This window comes from Pseudorasbora parva, chromosome 5 (genome assembly GCF_024679245.1).
Source record: "Pseudorasbora parva isolate DD20220531a chromosome 5, ASM2467924v1, whole genome shotgun sequence".
Taxonomy (NCBI): Eukaryota; Metazoa; Chordata; class Actinopteri; order Cypriniformes; family Gobionidae; genus Pseudorasbora; species Pseudorasbora parva.
This window is the reverse complement of record NC_090176.1, coordinates 43,003,812-43,023,926: the sequence shown is the minus strand read 5'-3', so window position 1 is coordinate 43,023,926 and position 20,115 is coordinate 43,003,812. Positions and strand designations below refer to the sequence as shown.

The window sequence follows — 20,115 nt, the reverse complement described above, 5'->3', positions numbered from 1 at the left end:
TGTGATGTCTATGTACTGAACTCTTGCTATTCAACCATGCCATGGTTAATTCAATTTTTCATTCTTGGGCACCTTCAGTTAATTTTATGGCTATTGGACATTTGAGGCTATAATCATAAAAATGCATTTCATAGTCATTTGTTTTAGCCCTAGATATCACATATGAATCAAATACATTTTTAATGTGTTATCTAATAGGTTGTTCAAACCTTTTGCAGCTGTGTAAATAGACAATAGACTTGTTCCAGGATGGAGGCCTCCATCATGCTGCCTGTGCTGAAGAAGAAGCTGGCCTTTCTGTCAGGTAAAGACTAATACAGTTATAGATTTGAATTAATTTAATGAAAGTTTTCAAATCATTTTGAGTAGCTTGTCTAGTTGTGTATCACAATATTACATAAATGCATTTGCTGCAGGCTTCTCTCCTCCCTAGGATGTGATGTGAATACATGTATTCTATACTCATGTTTCATGATTAGATGTGACTATAGCACTGAGCCAGAAATAAGCTGCTATCCAATAAAACGGACAATGCCAAGTGATTATTTGAAACCCTTCACTCGCTTTCTTGTTTTCTTTGTGAAAGATTTTGTCTCAGGCAGCATCATCTTTATCTCTATAATGTAGTCAGAGATTATTATATGATCTCTTATTACTTTCTGCTTAAAAGAACCAGAATAGTCTTTTAGAATGATATATTAGGTTTCTGCTTTTCAAATTTTCTTTAGTGTTAGCAAGGCATTTTGTTGTATTATTTGCAAATAATGAGTATTTTTATTTGATTAGTTATTCACTGCTACTTGATGTAAGCTGGACTCTAAGGGTGTGCTCTTGGCGTGTTTGGTTCGATTAAAACAAACACTGGTGCGAAATTAGTACAGTTCATTTTGAATGTGTACGTTGCCATCTAAACCCTGGTGCTCACCAAAAAAGCGGGCCTAGACCCATCTCTGGTGCTGTTCAACTGAAATATGAACCCAACATGGACCAAAGACATTTAAATGAAACAAAAACAGATGTGACCCTAAAAAGGACAGAATGCTCACAAATACAGCTCTGGAAAAAAAGTAAGAGACCACTGCAAAAGTATCAGTTTCTCTTGTTTTACTATTTATCGGTATGTGTTTGGCTAAAATGAACATTTGTTTTATTCTATAAACTACTGACAACATTTTTTTTTCAAATTCCAAATAAAAATATTGTAATTTAGAGCATTTATTTGATGAAAGCAACAACTGGTCAAAATAACAAAAAGATGCATTGTCGTCAAACCTTGAATAATGGAAATAAAATAATATTCATTTTTAAAAAGCACAATACTAATGTTTTAACTTAGGAAGAGTTCAGAAATCAATATTTGGTGGAATAACCCTGATTTTGAATCACAGCTTTCGTGTGTTGGCATGCTCTCCACCAGTCTTTCACATTGATGTTGGGTGACTTTATGCCACTCCTGGTGCAGCTCGGATTTGTTTGATGCCTTGTGACCATCCATCTTCCTTTAGATCACATTCCAGCGGTTTTCAATGGGGTTCAGGTCAGGAGATTGGGCTGGCCATAACAGGGTCTTTCTTGATCTGGTGGTCCTCCATCCACAACTTGATTGACCTGGCTGTGTGGCATGGAGCATTGTCCTGCTGGAAAAACAGTCCTCAGAGTTGGGGAACATTGTCAGAGCAGAAGGAAGCAAGTTTTCTTCCAGGATAACCTTGTACATGGTTTGATTTATGCGTCCTTCACAAAGACAAATCTGCCCGATTCCAGCCTTGCTGAAGCACCCCTAGATCATCATTGATCCTCCACCAAATTTCACAGTAGGTGCAAGACAATGTGGCTGCACAAGACTCTCCAGGCCTACAAAATGCAATGTGGCCTCCGTCTAACCATTAGATGACCAGGTGTTGGACAAAGCTGAAAATTGGACCCATCAGAGATGACCTCACTCCAGTCTTCTACAGTCCAATCCTTATGATCTCTTGCAAACCTCAGCCTGGCTCTTCTTTGCTTCTCATTGATGAAGGTTTTTTTTTTTCCTTTGCACGACTTCAGCCCTACCCCTAGAAGCCTGTTTCGAACTGTCCTCGCCATGCACTTCACCCTAGCTGCCTTTTGCCATTCTTTTTGTAGATCACTTGATGTCATCCTACGGTTGTTGAGTGACATTCGAATGAGTTGGTGGTCATACCGGTCAGTGGAGAGTTGTTTTCGCCCTCTGCCGGTCTGTAGCTTTGTTGTCCCCAATGTCTGCTGCTTGACCTTGTTCTTATGAACCGCTGTCTTTGAAATTTTAAGGATGGAAGCAACCCCCCGACGCTCTCTGTATCCCTCTGCCAGTAAAGCCAGAATTGAACCCTTCTTTTCCACTCTCAAAACTTTCCTTTTCAACTTTTTTGGCATGGTCAACGGCTATTTTTTGATTCCAGTTACTTTTGAGGTACTAATAGCACTGTTTTTGCCATCCAGTGTGGTCATCACTCCAGCTAGTGATGACCACAGAAGTGTTTTTTTTTATACTTTTCCTTATTAAATAAGATTTGGTTCAGTTGATCACCTAATCACCTAATGAGGTGTGCCTGTGCTGGAATTCAACAGACATTGGAATGGAATGGGTCCATACTTGTAGAGATGCTGATTTAAGAAAAAAATTCCAGTGGTCTTTTAATTTTTTTTCCAGAGCTGTACTTGGATTTTATTTTCATAATCATAAATGCCCATCACAGTTCAGTACAGGCATCAACACTGCGTCTCTTTGCAGCAGATGTTTGTGTGACGAAGGGATTCCTGCTGCTGTTTTGACTCCTTTAAACATTTTATAATCTCTTCAATTCTCAACTGGTCAATTCCATCATTTGTAGGTTACGCGCATACATTGAGCACATTTAGCCAATTAGTTCCGTCGCAAAATATATGTAATAAAAGCCGACCAATCAGGTTGTGAACATATATGTAACATATACAAACTACAAGTGTGAACACACCATAACTCTTGTTACTTGAATAAGCATTACGGCTCAGAATGTACTATTCCTTAGGCCACATCTTTGCTAGCAATGCCACGTATGAATAATTACTTTCACTCATATATCCTTTAACTTTTAAGAGGCCATCCTTGAGTCCACATATTATTTTGCCTCCTGCTTCTGACAGTCTGCTGGATGGCTCTTTCATTTTCCAAAATGGGGTCATACACTGAGGTTTTTACAGATTAATTGATTATATATCTATCTATCATTATTTTGTGGAAATGTGCTGTGCCTCAACAATATATTATACCAAGGTCTTTGCACAAAAATTGGATAATGAAAGCTTCTTGGAAAGAAATTACTGAAACATTTGATTGCTTGGTGTCCTTGAAATGGTGCACGTTCCCATGCAATAGTCTGTGAATTAATTACAGTTTGCAATGTCACGAGGCTCTGCTCCACTAAAAGGCTTTTTGTATAACCTCAGTACTGTTTTTGTCTGACTTTCCCTTGAAGACTCACAATCTTACACTGTTTTTCCATTCCTACATCATATTTCACTCTGTGCTGCTGGATTTTCTGCATATTTCCTGACTCTGCCCATTTGGTTTTTCAGGAGGCAAGGACAGACGTAGTGGTTTGATCCTGACCATCCCATTATGTACCGAGCAAACCAGCATGGAGGAGCTCAGCGCCACTCTGGACTATCTACTGAGTATTCCTAGGTAAAAACACAGCTTTGCAAACTTCTCTTGAAGTTAATGTGTCACTGTTTCAAAAGCAGTACATCAAGCACATCATAAAGTGTTGAGAGCAGAAATGGATGCACACTGTTACAGTATTCGCACATGGAACAGAAAGTTGCTGTAATTCATGGTCAGACTGTGGTAGACTAAAATTTGAAAGTACAATTATTGATTTCTCCAGACTTTTGATGTTCTTTTAGCCTCCAAGGCTCTGGAAAAATGTTGTTTATGTTAGTTTGTCCATTTTTGTTGGCTGTTACAGTATAAAGGTTAAACAAATAAATTATTAAATGGATAGATATGATTCTGATTGGATGAGCCATGTTCAAAACACTAGATAAAACTGCACAGTTTGTATCATTCACTGTTGCTTGACAGTCGGAAACTACATTACTTGACAGAATCATTTGTATTCCATTCCGTTATTAGGATTTGTTATTTATTGAACATTGGTGTCTTATCATATTGCTTTTGCTGCATTCTGATAAAATAAGGCACTCCATGACTCAAAAATTTAGTTCAGATTCTTTTGTCACTGCAGATTGTGAATGACTCTATGCATTAAATATTCTTTTTAACTAGGGATGTACCAATATTACTATTCATTCTAGTTACTTTTTAGCATGCATATTACTAGGATATTGGCTTATTTGGTTTATTAATACCTATAAGCCCATATTAATGTCTTATTTTGCATGGCCTTATTCTACATCCCTTAATCCTACCCTTTACCTAAACTTAAGCGCTACAAAACAACCTTACTAACTATTAATATTAAGCAGTTAATTAGGAGTGTGAAGAAAGGTTGTATAGTTAATTGTGAATGTGTTCCCCATATTAAAGTGTTGCCAAGTGAATTCAACATTATTGAATTGAAGTGTTATTAAATTATTGTTTTTAAAGATGCAATGTGAAGTGAACATTATATTAAAAATAGGATAAATGGGCATGCATATTGAAATATCCCTTATTTAATTTTACTAGTAAATAAAATGCATCACTAATATCGGTCAATACCACAAATGGTATATACAGTATATATACTTTGCATTCCTAATTTTTACCATGAAAAAAGGGTTTAGGTGTGTGTTTGTGCCTAAGTACACCTATGCGCCATGGTAAAAATCAAGGTAACAGCCAGTCTTTAATGTGTTTTTTGTTGTTGTTTTTGTTGCTTTAATCTGAGTCTATATGAATGAGTTTACCACACTCTGAGCTGCAGAAGTTTTGACTAAAGTTAAAGTCTGATAGTCATGCCTCACATAACCGCTGGCAGTAAGACTATCGCTTGTTCTGTAGTCTCTTATTTTTCAAAGCTTTAAAAGTGACCTTCTCCAAATTACTTTTCTGCTGACATTTTTAGAGGCATTTTACAGGGTGAGTTGGCTGTTCTTTTTCCCCAAAGAATGAAAAGAAATGTTATTCAGGCCCAAAATGTTTTTTTTTAACAAACCAAAATAGTAATTGTATGATTGAATACATGTTTCTTGGAATATGTGAGTCATTGCAGCTCACACAAACTCAGTTTATTCATTTTAAAATGCCACCACAAAACAAACAAATTAGTCAGTTTAACAACACAGCCACGGTGGAGTCGCTGTAATTGATTCATTGTATCTGTACTGACAACACGTATTGGCCTATCATTTGTGTTATGCAACCAAATAAATATCTTTTTTTTTCTGTTGTATCTGCAGCGAGAAGTGCAAAGCTCGAGGTTTCACCGTTATCGTCGATGGCAGGAAGTCTCAGTGGAATATAGTGAAGACTGTTGTTCTGATGTTGCAGGTAGGATTGCAGGAATTTTGTTTTATTTGCCCACTTTTGGATTTTGTTCAGATTGGCAGAAAGCAACGAAGGAAACATTATGTGAAACATATGTCTGCTCTTGTTTCTTTGACATCTGGTACTTACTTTTTCACTAATGAACCCATTAATATTTGTGGTGATTATTTAATGAGTGCTTAACTCCCCTCTAATACAGATCACTTCTTAAGAAATACCTGTAAATAATAAGATTCAGTGCTATTATCAGAAACCCATGCTGCTTATGTGTTGGCGGCCTTCCCTGGTTTTGTAGAGCGTATTGTTGGAAATTATTCACTTTGAACTGAATGGATGCTTGTTCTGCCCTGTTATTTTCCCCTGTTTATGGGACACAGCATGGAATTGTTGCTTTAAACTCAGGCTGCTACTTTTTGCTCGTGCATTACAACTTATTCTGCATTAAATCAAAGTCCAAAAATGCAAGTCCATTCACTCTGTGGCCATCTTGGCAATCTCTGGATAGCCATTTTCTAGGCAATAACAATTTGGCATAATGCATTTCACCAATATTGTGCTAAGACACTTTTTCAGGCTGTACCAGCTAAGACACTCGGCTCTTTTAATTAAAAGATGGGATTTCCTTGTATTGAGCTTTGCCATTTCTGATTAGTCTCCTTTATACTGTATCCAAGTCAGAATTTCTAACTCCTAAGATTACAAGTTTATTCAAATAGAATGCCACATGAAGCTAAACTTCCAACGTGGACATTTGTTATGTGAAATTAGTGATGCTACAAAGGGATGGTTACAAAAAGACGTAGGCACCAAAAAAAAAAAAAAAGCTTTGCCATCACAATAATATATATATTGGAATATAATTTTTTTTTAGTTGTAATATTTCAGTTTTACTGTATGTATGTATAACTGTACTGTGTTTCACAGTTTTATTTTACGGCCTTGGTGTGGAAAAGAGGCTTCTTTTAAAAGCATAAAATATTGCCAAACCCCAAACATTTGGTAAAGGCCTCTATTGCTGAGGCAAAAATGCAATCACTTGCATTTTTGCACTCGCAATTTTGTTTCCTTATAAATATTTTGTCTTCTGTGCTTCGGGCAATGACATGCCGTTGTGTTTGTAAGTAAGAGAAATTGAGAACTAGATTCCTTGAAGGAAAAAGCAGCTTAAAGGCAGCATAAAAATAGTTTTAGATTCAGGCTTGGGGTGAATCGTTTTATTGTATTTCACATTTGTACGATGCTTTTGAATTTAGTGCTGATAATTATGAAGAACAAAAATGTTTAAGAAACCAATACCTGATTACATCTGATGAAGCATACGGACTGTTATTATAAATTAAAATGGTATAGAGTATAGAGCATATCAAAGTGGTTGTACCTTGTAGATTAGTTATTTGGCACAGTCTGTTGCTGGAGGAGATGGTGAAGGCTCTTCCTGTTATTTGCTTGACATGTCCTCTGGATGACCTGCAGTTTTTAGTTATGAGTGAGTGTTGTACATTTGCAGTGTGCAGATAACTTGATTTTAACAGCTTTAAAGATAGGATTTAAAAATAGAATCAGGTACTTATATCTCTCAGCCTTTTCTCAATTTGAGAGCCTTAGGATGTATGACAGGAAATCTGAATCTTTCAGACCAGTAGGTACAATAACATTGATCCAGACGATTTGAAATGGTTGATTTGGTGATTAAGTGTACTGAATGTTTTCTGTGACCTCGGACCCCTTTATATCTGTTCATTAATGATTGGTCCATTGCTATTCATCAATAACAAGAGTGATCTTGTTTGTAAATGTTTCATGTTTTTGGATGACTTCAACAGCTGGATTGTGAACTCTGATGTTTTTCCTCTAGAATGTGATCCCAGCTGAGGTCTCTCTTGTGTGTGTGGTGAAACCTGATGAGTTTTGGGACAAAAAAGTGACCCATTTCTGCTTCTGGAAAGAGAAAGACAGGCTTGGCTTTGAGGTAAGTGTACTAGAGATCTTTTGTTTTATTTGATAAAGAGCTACATTTTGACATAACTATATTTGACATTAGGGATGGGCACGAGTACTTGGATGTGACAGCAATGATTAAACATGAAAAATGTAGTATTTGTCTTTTAGTTTGTAATTGGCTGCTAGGGGTGTGAACCTACACTCGTCTCACGGTTCTATTACGATTATCATGTCTTCGGTTCAGTTTGATTTCACGATGCATTGACAATGTACCGCATCCTCATGTATACAATTTTGTCAATAAATATAAGCAGTAAGATATGAATTGAACCTTTAATTTTACCTGCTCAAAGAAAATCAAACATCAAATAATACTCAAGTCAGGGCACAGAAGACAACAGGAACATTTAGAACAAATACACAAAAGGAAATAATAAAATCCACTTTAAGAAGTGGTTTGGGCCGCCTTACAGTCAAAAATAAAGTCTAAATGCATCTGGTTGTTGAAACCACATACGTAAAAAATAAATAAACGTATGAGAGCGTGTAATATGACGTTATAGCCAGATATGATGGCGCTATGCAGCACGCACCGCCACAGACGAGTATCTCTTCATTAAGCCAATGTACAAACTACCACAAATTAAACTGAAAGTAAAGTCATAGGTACTCAACATGTAATCATCTTCATTAAAAGTAAAGAAACTGAATGATCTTACCAGTGCTGTGGCCGTGCTCGCTCGTATTGCGGTCTTTTATTTTGAATTTTTCTGATGATCAATAAAACACAGAAATCCTTTTGATAAATCAGATAGCTTTGATTTACACACAGCATGTGTGTTCTCCAGGTCATGGAGGTTGTTCTTAAGAACCGAAATGTGCCCAGATGTCGACTTTTAGTAGTAGTTGGAGATTTTTAATTACTCTCACTCACGTCTCGCCTCCCTCTGCCATTGTATGCTACCCCGAAAATATACGTGCTGGACAAATGACAACAGAAAATAATCAGTACATTATAACCAGTTATGGTCTCTTACCGAAACGATACCGAAACATCCACGCCTGCATCACGATGTACAGTGACTTGCGAAAGTATTCGGCCCCCTTGAACTTTGCAACCTTTTGCCACATTTTAGGCTTCAAACATAAAGATATAAAATTTTAATTTTTTGTGAAGAATCAACAACAAGTGGGACACAATCATGAAGTGGAATGAAATTCTTCATGATGCTCTCTGCGCTTTAAACGGACCTCTGAGACTATCACAGTGCAGGTGCATTTATACGGAGACTTGATTACACACAGGTGGATTCTATTTATCGTCATTAGTCATTTAGGTCAACATTGGATCATTCAGAGATCCTCACTGAACTTCTGGAGAGAGTTTGCTGCACTGAAAGTAAAGGGGGCGAATAATTTTGCACTCCCAATTTTTCAGTTTTTGATTTGTTAAAAAAGTTTGAAATATCCAATAAATTTCGTTCCACTTCATGATTGTGTCCCACTTGTTGTTGATTCTTCACAAAATTACAGTTTCATATCATTATATTTGAAGCCTGAAATATGGCAAAAGGTTGCAAAGTTTAAGGGGTCCGAATACTTTCGCAAGGCACTGTATCTAAGAAATTTTTCATTTTGACACCCTTATTGGTTGCTGGGGCATATTGGGTGGCATCTTGTGGTCTGATTGGTTTGTGTTAGTACTGCAAATGTGTGACAAGGTTGAGTCAGTTTTATTTGTATATGTACAATCAATACATATGGTTCAAAGCAGCTTTACAGGAAATGGTTCCTTAAAAAAAAGACTACTTTGCCGTGTGTATAGTGTGGGAGTGGCATAAACGAGCCAGAAAGTTTGACACGGAGCAGCATGCTAAATCTTGAACCTCTGGGGAATCACCCATTTAAAAAAAACACCAAACAGAGGAGCGTCTGCTTATGAAAAGAGAACACAACAGAGCTTGTAATAAAACAAGAATTAACATTGGCTTGGCTTTTTGGCTAGAACTGAGAGATATGAAATGTTGTAAAAGCGACATGGTAACGTTTTTTATCACACTTAGTTTTTATAAATGCTTGGATTTCTAACATTGTAATATAGTTAATTGTAATACATTATCTATTGTGAAGGGACATTTAAAGCTGTGCTGGAATTCATTTTCAAAAAAGTACCATGTCTAATGGCTATAGCTACAGTAACGTCTTCAGTTAGTCAGCTTTTGCACAGTCACACACGGGGCTCGACAGAGAAACCATTTCACTTGCATTTGTGATTTAAAATAGATTTGTGCAAACTGTAAAATGTATTTTGGAGCCCTGCGGATCAGTTTTCTTAAATGTAAGATCATAACAAGCGTCTAAATTAGCATTTAAGGCATCTAATATTTTGGGAATGATAAAAACATAAATCGTAATACTGCTTAATGTGGATATTAAATGTTATTATTTCCATTTAATTTAAGGTAAACTATTGGAGCTTCTGTCTGGGATGCCCTGTCACAGAAAGGAAAGACTAAGAACATTTATTTGACGCATATTATTAAATGTGTAGATTTTATTTGCATCAGTGTTATTATAGCCAACTAAAAACCATTAAAAAATCGCTTTACTTAAAACAAAATGTTAGCTAAAATATTAAAAAAAAATTTTTTTAATTTAGTTAAAATTAACCTGTTATTTAGTTGCATTAACCTGATGTACCAAACTAAAACAGAAATAAAAATGAATAAAAACTATACAGAAATTCTTAATTTTGTTTCATGTTTCAATTTTGTATACATATATTTCAAATACTCTCCTGCTCCAAACATGAACCAGCTCCATGTATTGTATGCGTACACATTTTATCACGTCTTCACGTGATTCACATCTCCAAATGAAATATATTTGTGCAAATAAGGACACTGATTCAGCGGTACGTTTGATCATGAACGCAAGGACATGAAATATTTTTATACACAGCAGACAATGATGTAGACAATATCCAGTCCTTCAGTAGTAAAAAAATAAATAAAGATTTAGTCAACAGCTTTTATTGTGTTCAAAATAAATGGACTGTTTAGAAAGGTTCCACTGCAAGTGTTTTCCTTACATCAGACCACATATACATCATACAGCATCATCATTTTACTCTTGGTATAGCTGCTCATAATACAATCACACATGACAGTGTATTTTATTAGGGACACCCAAAGGATGCCATGCGTGTAAGTAGGTAATTTTTCCGCATTTGTGGTGAATAATGAAACCTGTATACAAAAGTTGTGCATTCTAATTGACAATGGACTGGGGCTTCAGCATTTGTTATTAAAACTAATGCAATTTCTTCATTTCTCATTCATTTGTCAGGACACACAAAGCTGTGCTGTGAGTGAAATAAGGTTTTCAGGGCTGTTTTAGAGCTTTAAAGGACATAGTACACATCTGGGCTTCTTTGAATGAATCATTTTGGGAAACTAGCATCATGAATTTTGTTTTTCTTTGCGTTCAATATTTTTACTTGGCCTATGTAGACCTCCGTTAAAGCAGAGCTGTGCACTTACATTTCTTTTTAGGACTTTGTTTAGATCTAAAATGAAGCAAAATCAGACTGTATTGTACAGTCATGGAAGGTTTATTTATTTATTGCTTTTTTATAAAAGCAATATCACATTTGCAATCATGCTGCAATCGCCCATGTTCTCCTGCTTTACCTTGCTCGGAGTAGTCCATTGCACAACTTTTTCAGATCTGTTGACTGAAGACATGAAAAGAGAGAAGAAAGCACAGCCCAGCAGCAGTCAAATTTTTATTTATCATGAAATGAGGAGCTGACTGACAAGACGATGGCATAAGATTTGGTGTCAAAGTGAAATGAAAGCGAATATTTGACAATATTTTGGATTCATACCCAATAGGGATGCTCATATTGACCGTTTAACCGTTAACCAAAAGTAAGAATTTTGCGCATGTCATCGGAGGCAGACTAAAGTATGATAAACAAGGCTTGAGAAGGTTTTTTCTGCTGTGAGTCTAACTGTCAAGAGGCTGTGCTCTAGACCTACCCCACATCACTTAGACATGTTCATTTTAAAAAACCATACCAGTTGTAGATTGAGGCTTCTATTTTTATTGTCAGCTCCCTGCTATCGTGATGAATAAGATCTGTCCCCTGCTGCGTTTATGCTTTGACTCTCGTTTGGCTCACAATGTATTGAGGAGACACATTCAGTTTTTAATTGTAGTGTCTGTTCTCTAACTGAAAAAAATAATTTTATTATTATAAAAATCAAGCGGCCTGCGCTGCTATGAATGCCCGCGCGTCTGTCGACATTACATTTTTGAGTTAACGATTTAAAAGCACTGGTGTTTTTACACGCCGATTTACTGCTGGGAAAATTCTCACCGTCACATCCCTAATATGTAGTATGTGTTTTAATATGATTATAAAGTAATTATTGACTAGATGCTTTTTTAGTGGAGAAAGAACAGCAGTTGTTTGGCGACAAGGCGGAGAGGACACTAACATTAGTAGAACCTCAAGCGGTTAAAACAATGTAACAAAAATGCACTCAAGTCCAAACCAAATGTTTAATGTAATGATTGTTACCATCTAATATCCAGCTGGTCACTTTTATGCAAAGTTCTGCTCTATTTTACTTGGGAGTGTTATGGTGGTTTTCATTCAGCATTCAAATTTAAAACTATCAGCTTATTAATTGGTTATCGGAAAATGTGGTCTAACCTAGTTATCGTTATCAGTGAATTCACTATTGGCCGACCGTTAAACACAATCCTTAGCGTGAATGAAAAATTTCAAACTTTGAATTATAATATTAGAATGCCTAAATTCAATTGTAGAATCTGTGATTACAAATGTTTTTTTGTATATGGTTTATTTAAGAATAATATGAATTCTGGAATAATTGTTGTCTTATTAATATTGGTCAAGCATGAAGTAAGTATTTAAATTGCTATACAAAAGAATGTTCCAAATGGGTTGGATTAGATCCTTCACTTTTATGAATCTCTCCATTTCATTATCTCTCCTCTTATATCATAAATTAGAGCCGGTTGCAGTGTTTCCTTGTAATTGGGCCATGAAGAAAATGGGTGAATTTGGCAGGTGGCTGTGTTTGCATTGAATGGACAGTCCTCCGGCATTCACTTTAGGAGCAGGAAATGGGGCTATATGTGAATGTAACCGTAACATGATCGTGCTGATGTGCACAGTATGTGTGCTGATGAAGCCTGGCCTCGAACCACATGCTCATTTGTCTGGATGTCTTGCTTCTTGCTCTCTCTGGGCATTAACCAATAACGCCATGTTGCATGGCAACTATCACATGGATCCAGCCAAGAGCCGAATGACGTGTTTAGAAGGACAGTCGAACCACTGTATCCTAAATAGAAACCTCTGTATGTGTATGTTTGTTGGGGTCATTGTGTTGTTTATGCTGTGATCTGGGCCAGCAGGGCCCTCTAGCTGCCTACAACTACCAGATGGCACAGTTTTGGCTGAATGGAGGTCAGTGTATCAGCATTAGGAAGTGTGGAGGCTTGAACACGGAGACTAGTGAAAACAATCATTACCATACTCTTGACCTACTTGAAGATCCATACTTGAATGGGGGTTTTGTATCTGCAGCCGATCGCTGAGGTGCACGAGGACCGTCGCTCTGCATTAATCATTCTTCCCAAGGACCTCTTCATCACTGATGCCTGGCCAGGCAAAAGTGAGCATATGGGAAGGAAAAGACCCGGAGGCCTTATTAAATAAGTGAATCCTCTTTCACTGCCACTTAGGGTCTATTGGGCCGTCTGTTATAGCACTGCTCATTTGTTATGCTTATTATTGCTGATTTTTCTTTCCTAATGGGCTTCAACTGTACATAAGATGCTGATGATGAGATTCGCTTTCCTTCTGAACAGAGTTGATGGTAATATACTGATATTAAAGAGATCTAGAATACTTGGAATAAGTTATCTCTTAGTATTTCATTTGTTGCTTGCATAAGTGCATGGGCCATGCTAACTAGCCAAATCTTGATCCCTTTACAGGGCCAGGTCCATAAACTGTGTGATATTTAGCCATTGACTGTTGAACATTTCACTGTTTAACTTTTGAACTGTACACGAGAAGCATATCCTGACAAGCCAGACCCACATCAAGATGTTTGGTCTGGAAACTCACCATTGACAGGGCTCAATCCGAGGGGCGGGATAACCGGCTGTCTTTCAAACTCCCTCTGCAAGCGACAGGATAGCGCTACACCAACCAGAGCAACGAAGGTGAAACAGAGCTCGCTGATAGATTAAACATTCACCGTATCCGGTCGGCTAAACTCAGAACACATCTTCCCTGTTTAAGAATGACTTCAGTGCCGTTCTTTGTTCTTATCTCGGAGAAAAGCTTAACTCCAAGTCTTCCAGGATCGCGGTCAAAGCTAATTCGAAAGACCGCCGCCGTTCGCCAGTTTCTGTGTTTACTAGAAGCACGCAAACGCAACTCGGCCGTCGTCATTATGGCCCCCACCCGCCGACTCTATACACGATGTGATTGGCCCGTCCAGATTCTGAGGAATACAGCTCAGACGTGTATTGAGAGTTTCTAGACTACACTTGCGGGCAAATTAAATTTGCTGCCGCTAAGGTGCGTCTAGATTTCTAGGCTACGAGAAGCGTGCATTATACAAAAATAGACCAACTTGAACGTTTCAGTCCATTGCTTGCTTCAGTCCAGAAAATGTGTCCCTTTGCAAATGTAAAAATGTATATAAATTATTTTTGATACTCTTTTTATTCAGTAATTTACAAATAAAAAATCTGTCTCTTGCACCTAAAACAATACAATCTTTAATTGAAATGCTTGGCAGGTAACCAGAATGCAAGCTGCTTTGGGTGGACTGTATTGATCAGAGAGCTTTAGCAGGCCCAGTGTTTAATCTCCTCCAGCTAACCTTGCAGATATGAGGGCACAGCTGGCACCATTCCAAGCTGATACGCTCGGTCCTGCTTCAGCACCAGGCCTGCGTTCAGGGTCACTGGAGGATTTCAAAGAGCGCACATTACTTTGATTAAATAGACTTCAGATTAAAAGTTTGGTGAGCAGATGGTTTTTAAAAAAGAGTTTTCCACCCTGAAATTAAAATCCTGTCATTGATATGCCCACGTCATTATAAACGTATGTATGTTTTGTTTTTTGGCATACATCATGGTTTATAGTGACCACAGATGTCAGGCTTCTGAATCATACGATAGCTTTGTGTTCTCCAAACTGTCCGGTTACAATATATGCTAGAATCAGTGGTGTCAATGAGAACAGAAACATGAATTAGATTGGAGAGCTGCAGTGTAGGAGAAGATTATAAGCGATTGGGACACGGCTCTGTGGAATACTTGATTCTGATTGGTCAAACGTGCCATCCAGCAGTATGTTATGTAAGGGATAATGTACAGCAAGCCAGGCGTTATCACAGACTAAACTTTGACAGGGTGATCAGGACCCCGACATGAAGTGGAAAGGAAGCAGTTTAATCTCAAATCAATATCTTTTATCACCATAATTATTTATGTGGCAAAATGTTTTGTAATAAGTGGTATGACTGTACCGTATTCCTTACATGTCAATCAAGTTTGAACTTGGCGCTCATGTCAAATATCTGTCTAATTATTTATTTATGTGGCAAATAGCTATGTAATGAGCAGGATAATGCGAGTCCTGATCGCCATGTCGAGGTTGTTCAGCTGGATATACATTATCGCTTACATAGGTTTAGTTTTAGATGCCATGTTCATAGATGCTATTTTTCATCTAGGCAGCAAAAATACATTTAAATCTGATTCAAATAATGTTTATGGAGATGGTTTGAAATGCAATTCCGATCAGGATTTTTACAGATGCGTCCGTCTAGACGTTCTACATGTTCAAATCAGATTTCACGTGACGTGACACGGCGATGACTGAAATGCCAGAAGTATTCACGTGATTTTCAATTGGTATGGCTAAAGATTTTGTCATTTTTAGATCGCATTTGACATTTTTGGAGAGAGAGATTTTTTTTTTTGTTATTTTTGTGCATCTGTTTTGAAATCGTTATCACGTATGTTTGCCTACGTTGTTACCAAAGCAACCCATTCAGAGGTTGGTTATGTCTGGAAACAAAACTCTAATTTGATCACTTAATAAATGAATAGTGCAGACAGATCTGATTTTAGAACAAATCTGATTTGCCTGCAGTCTGAACAGCCAAATAGATATTTCATAAGTAACATTGATTATTTTTCATGCTGCTTCTCTGGCTCTTTTTTTCTTTTATTTATCTCTTAAAAAAGCATGCATATTTTGAATGATATGAGATGTGACCATATTTTATTTTGAGTGAACTATTCCTTTTAAAGCTTCTAAGGAAGGGGTTGGGTTTGTTATTAAGTTGTTGTTTTTTTCCCCTTCTCTCTCTTCATGCCTTCCATTTCAAAATTTGCAATGATGTCATGACAGTAGGAGATAAAGAAATCCAGTTCAAAAGCTTTCATGCTTAAGCTGCATTTTAGAATCTGTCACAGAAACTGTACTGCCCAAAACAAGGCTTTTTAGATGCAAGAACACCATTAGTGAGTTTTTGAAACAAACCATACTGTGGCTCATTGAGGCTTTTTTCCCTCTCAAATTGTCCCAGTCAGACAGTCATACAGCAGAGTCAAACACGACTCTGACATCCTGTGAGTAATGTACCCCATATATTATAAATTCCAAATATTTTGCCTCATCTCCTCTTTGGTGTCACTGGGCTAGAGCTCTGTTTGCAGCGAGGCCTTGTCCCTCTCTTCTGTGTGTTGACTCAGCTGAACATTTTTGTAAAGACAGCTGTGCTGTCTCTCTTCCTGTCGACACCCCAAACTGCAGTGAGGAGGGGAGCATGATAAACATTTACATGTAAAGTATACCATAAATCAATGTGTGTGTAATGTTACAGAATAGTTTTTGCGTTGCTTGGGCATAAATAACTTATTCGTCATTATACAGAATTTATTTATAATGGCTAATAATCATAATTCTTATTACTGGTGTTCTTATATAAAAAAGAGTTTTGGGTAATGAGTGGGACTGACATTATGTGACTGTTTGTGATTGTGACCCAGCAGAAGGGCTTTTTCACCTGCAGAGTTTGTCCTATATGCCTTCAAATATCAAATAAATTATTCATGGATTTTAACCTTGCATGACATTTGACTGCTGCAGAAGGTCTTACACGATTTCAGGTTATGCTACGTTGCACACACAGATGCCTGTTTAATTGGTAACATTTGTAAATGGGGCTCTTTCCCCTCTGTTACAACAAATAGTTGTTTGTAAAAAAAAAAAAAATTGGTTTTATTTTCTTGTCTTTTTTACATTCACAGCACAGATAATTAAAATGATTTGGTCCTTGGTCATACCTAAGGTACATTTTCTGTGTTTCAGGTTATTCTAGTGTCTGCCAATAAACTCACACGCTACATCGAGCCATGCCAACTTACAGATGAATTTGGCGGGAGTCTGGTTTACGATCATTTGGACTGGGTCAACAAACGACTGGTGAGAACTATTACTTTCTCTATCGATAGAATATACAGTAATGTATATTCACATGATTTTGCTGGCCATATAAAACTAAGCAACATTGTAAATATTGTGGGATCATTTTAGCATTCTTTTGTGGAGTTTTTAATAGGCAGTGTCATTAAACTACTTCAGTTAATTTGTGAATCAGTTAGTTTCTGGTAATCAAACTGTCTGTTTCAATGAAGTGACTCAGCTCTGATTCCACACTTCTTTATAGGTTTTGCACGAAAGCAAAATTCTAGTAGTTAGTACCAATACCAGTTTCACAATTTCACGGTTCTCTGTACCAATTTCGGTAGCATTGCAAAAACAAATTATTGCATTTAATTAACTATTTGAAAATAAAAATATAAATTAAATGTAATTAATTTTCTGTTTCTGGTGATAATAATTATAAATAATACATTTAAATAGCATGTAGCCTTTAAAAGTTTGTTTAAAGGGGTGATTGCATGCGATTTCACTTTTTTAACTTTAGTTGGTGTGTAATGTTGCTGCTTGAGCATAAACAGTATCTGCAAAGTTACAGTGCTGAAAGTTCAATGCAAACGGAGATATTGTCTTTTAAAGTTATGGAAGTTTATTGCCTACAAAAACGGCCGGTTTGGACTACAACGAGCTTCTTCCCGGGTCGGTGAGATCATAAACCCTTGCTATTAACAGAAACACTGCCCCAGATGTGACTACCGCCCATAATGGTTAGGGGCGTGACATTTCCGGACAACCTGTGCTTTGGCCATTTGGCTATCTTAACCAATAAGGCCATTGTGTTTTTCGGAGGGATGGGCTTCATAGAAGCAGAAAACAAACAAGCTGTTCAAAGGACAGTGGAGACAGCGGTGTGGAATAAAGGTAAATTATACGGAAAATACAGCGTTTAAAACAGTGTTACTCATTGCGCGGCTCGCGAGCCTCATGCGGCTCGCCAAGCTTTAATTTGCGGCTCGCATTATATCACATGTGAATGCGTATCAATAGTACGAGTGTGCAATCTCGTGGAATGTATATGAGTTTTGGCGTGCATATGCTACGGAGTTTTTCACGTGCATATGACACGCACTTTATGGCGTGTATATGACACACTCTTGGATGGGGGTGGGGGATTGCGTATAATACGCGTATCATATGCACACGAAAAATCACTCCTTTATCATGTGGATAAATATCGTTAGTCAATTCTGTTGTTTTTTTCGAGAAAATGATGGATTGTCTTAACAGTAACTTCCAAAAGCCCAGGAGAAACTAAGGCAGAACACCGTAACAGCAGTTACCGCTCTTTGCCTTTGTTTTGGAACGCTCAAACGGAGTTACGGTACTCTGCCTTTGTTTAGTCATGCGTCAAAATTAAGTTACGGTACCGACATGCAGTTATGGTGTCCCGCCTTTATTTTACTGTCTATTAAAGTTTGCCGCGTTTAAGTTACGGTGTAGCCTGTGTACTGTCATACATGTTTTCATAATGCAGAATATTCACTCGGCGCGCTGTCAGGCAGTTTGGGGCTGTATAGGCTGCTCGAATGCCGTGACAGCGTGCGATCACGCATACAATCAGTAACAGTTTGCAATTATATCCATATATCCTACCTTTTCTTGTAAACCCGATACAATCCATGGCAATGAACGTCATCGGAGATGTTTAATCCACAAGCATTCTGAGAATTATTCCTACTTGTCGTTCATATCAATCTAAAAGTTGTCCTTTTAGGCTAGGCGATTTTCATTCAAAGATGTAAAAGTAATTAAGCTATGTAGCCTATTGTATCATTAAAAAAAAAAAAAAAACATTAAAAACATATTGCAATAAATAATTATTCTGTTTAGCCTATGAATGGGCAATCCGATCCAGTCAGCGCTGTCATTAGAGTGTGATAGCCAAACTTAACCCTTGATTAACCAGCGGCACTATTGCTATTTATCTTATTCCAATCCCATGCATTTTTACATGATTTGTTCTATTTTTTATATCTTTGCATTAAATATGCAAATGTTTACTCATTAGAAATAAGCTTATCTTGTTCATATAAGTCAGTGTCACCTATCAACCTGTAACTTTTGCTGCACAGCAATGAAGATACTCTTTACAAGACGTATTGTGTCCTTAATAATGGCATCAGAATGCAACCAAAGCACATGATGGTAATAAGAAGATGGCTATAAATAATTGTAAATCATCCAAAATAAATGCCATGATCATTAGATTTTATACAGGTGTTACTATAATGATTTTGTAAATGGTGATCAGCAACCAAATGTTGATTATATGGAAGTTACTGCCTTTTGCCTTGGCATGACTCCTCATTTTTTGCAAACAATACAAAGGCAGAGTGCAGTAACTAACAAGTTTGAGTAAAAAAAAGTGTATGTAGATAATTTTCATTACTAAAACATCTAAATGCCAGATTTCCAGTGTCCTACCTATAACTAATTTGGCTGGACAACAAAAAAAACTTTAAAGTAATTTTTCTCAGTTCCACACTCCAGTGAGTTAAGGTCTTTTGCCTTTGTAGGGCAGAATGGTTATCTAATTTTTTGGCCTTCAGAACATCTTAAAATGCACATATGTAGATCATAGAAATCAAAATTTTCTCGGGGGAGAATGCCCCCCGAACCCCCCTAACATTTTGGATCTCTGTAATTAGAAACATTATAATTATTACATGTAAAGTATGAACATGCAGTAAGGGGGTAATATTTGCTTTATAAGTAATAAACAGCCAATATCGTATGGGTATGTTTGTAAGCTACTAGTTAATGGCGCAATTTGGACACTACATTATGTTACCATTTTTTCCATAGGCTACCCTCGCTGGGGGCTAAGCTCCCCTAAAACGAAAATCCTAGAAACGCCCCTGCTTTGCAATAAAAGTGGCTCTTCTATTGATTTTGTGCTATCAGTGCGGCTCTCATGAAAAAAAATTGTGATGAAAAAAAAAAAAAGTCTTAAGACATGTTATACTGCCTCCCATAAACACAACCAAGCCTAGAAAAAAAAACACCGAACCACCCCTTTAACATATATATATATATATACATATATACATACACACACACACACACACAACAAAAAGTAATAAAATGAAGGACAAAGAAACACATT

The 20,115-nt window shown here is 37.1% G+C and overlaps 1 protein-coding gene across 1 annotated transcript in view; it reads left to right on the top strand.

The window, feature by feature from the left end:
* The window catches only part of sestd1 (SEC14 and spectrin domains 1), a 48,423-nt gene that overhangs the window by 6,156 nt on the left and 22,152 nt on the right, over positions 1–20,115 (top strand). Inside the window, exons 3-7 of the mRNA XM_067444428.1 lie at positions 219–304; positions 3,580–3,688; positions 5,407–5,497; positions 7,350–7,463; positions 16,878–16,991. Of these exons, the coding sequence (XP_067300529.1) occupies positions 250–304; positions 3,580–3,688; positions 5,407–5,497; positions 7,350–7,463; positions 16,878–16,991 (483 nt within the window). The 5' untranslated portion in view covers positions 219–249. The remainder of the gene's footprint in view (positions 1–218; positions 305–3,579; positions 3,689–5,406; positions 5,498–7,349; positions 7,464–16,877; positions 16,992–20,115) is intronic.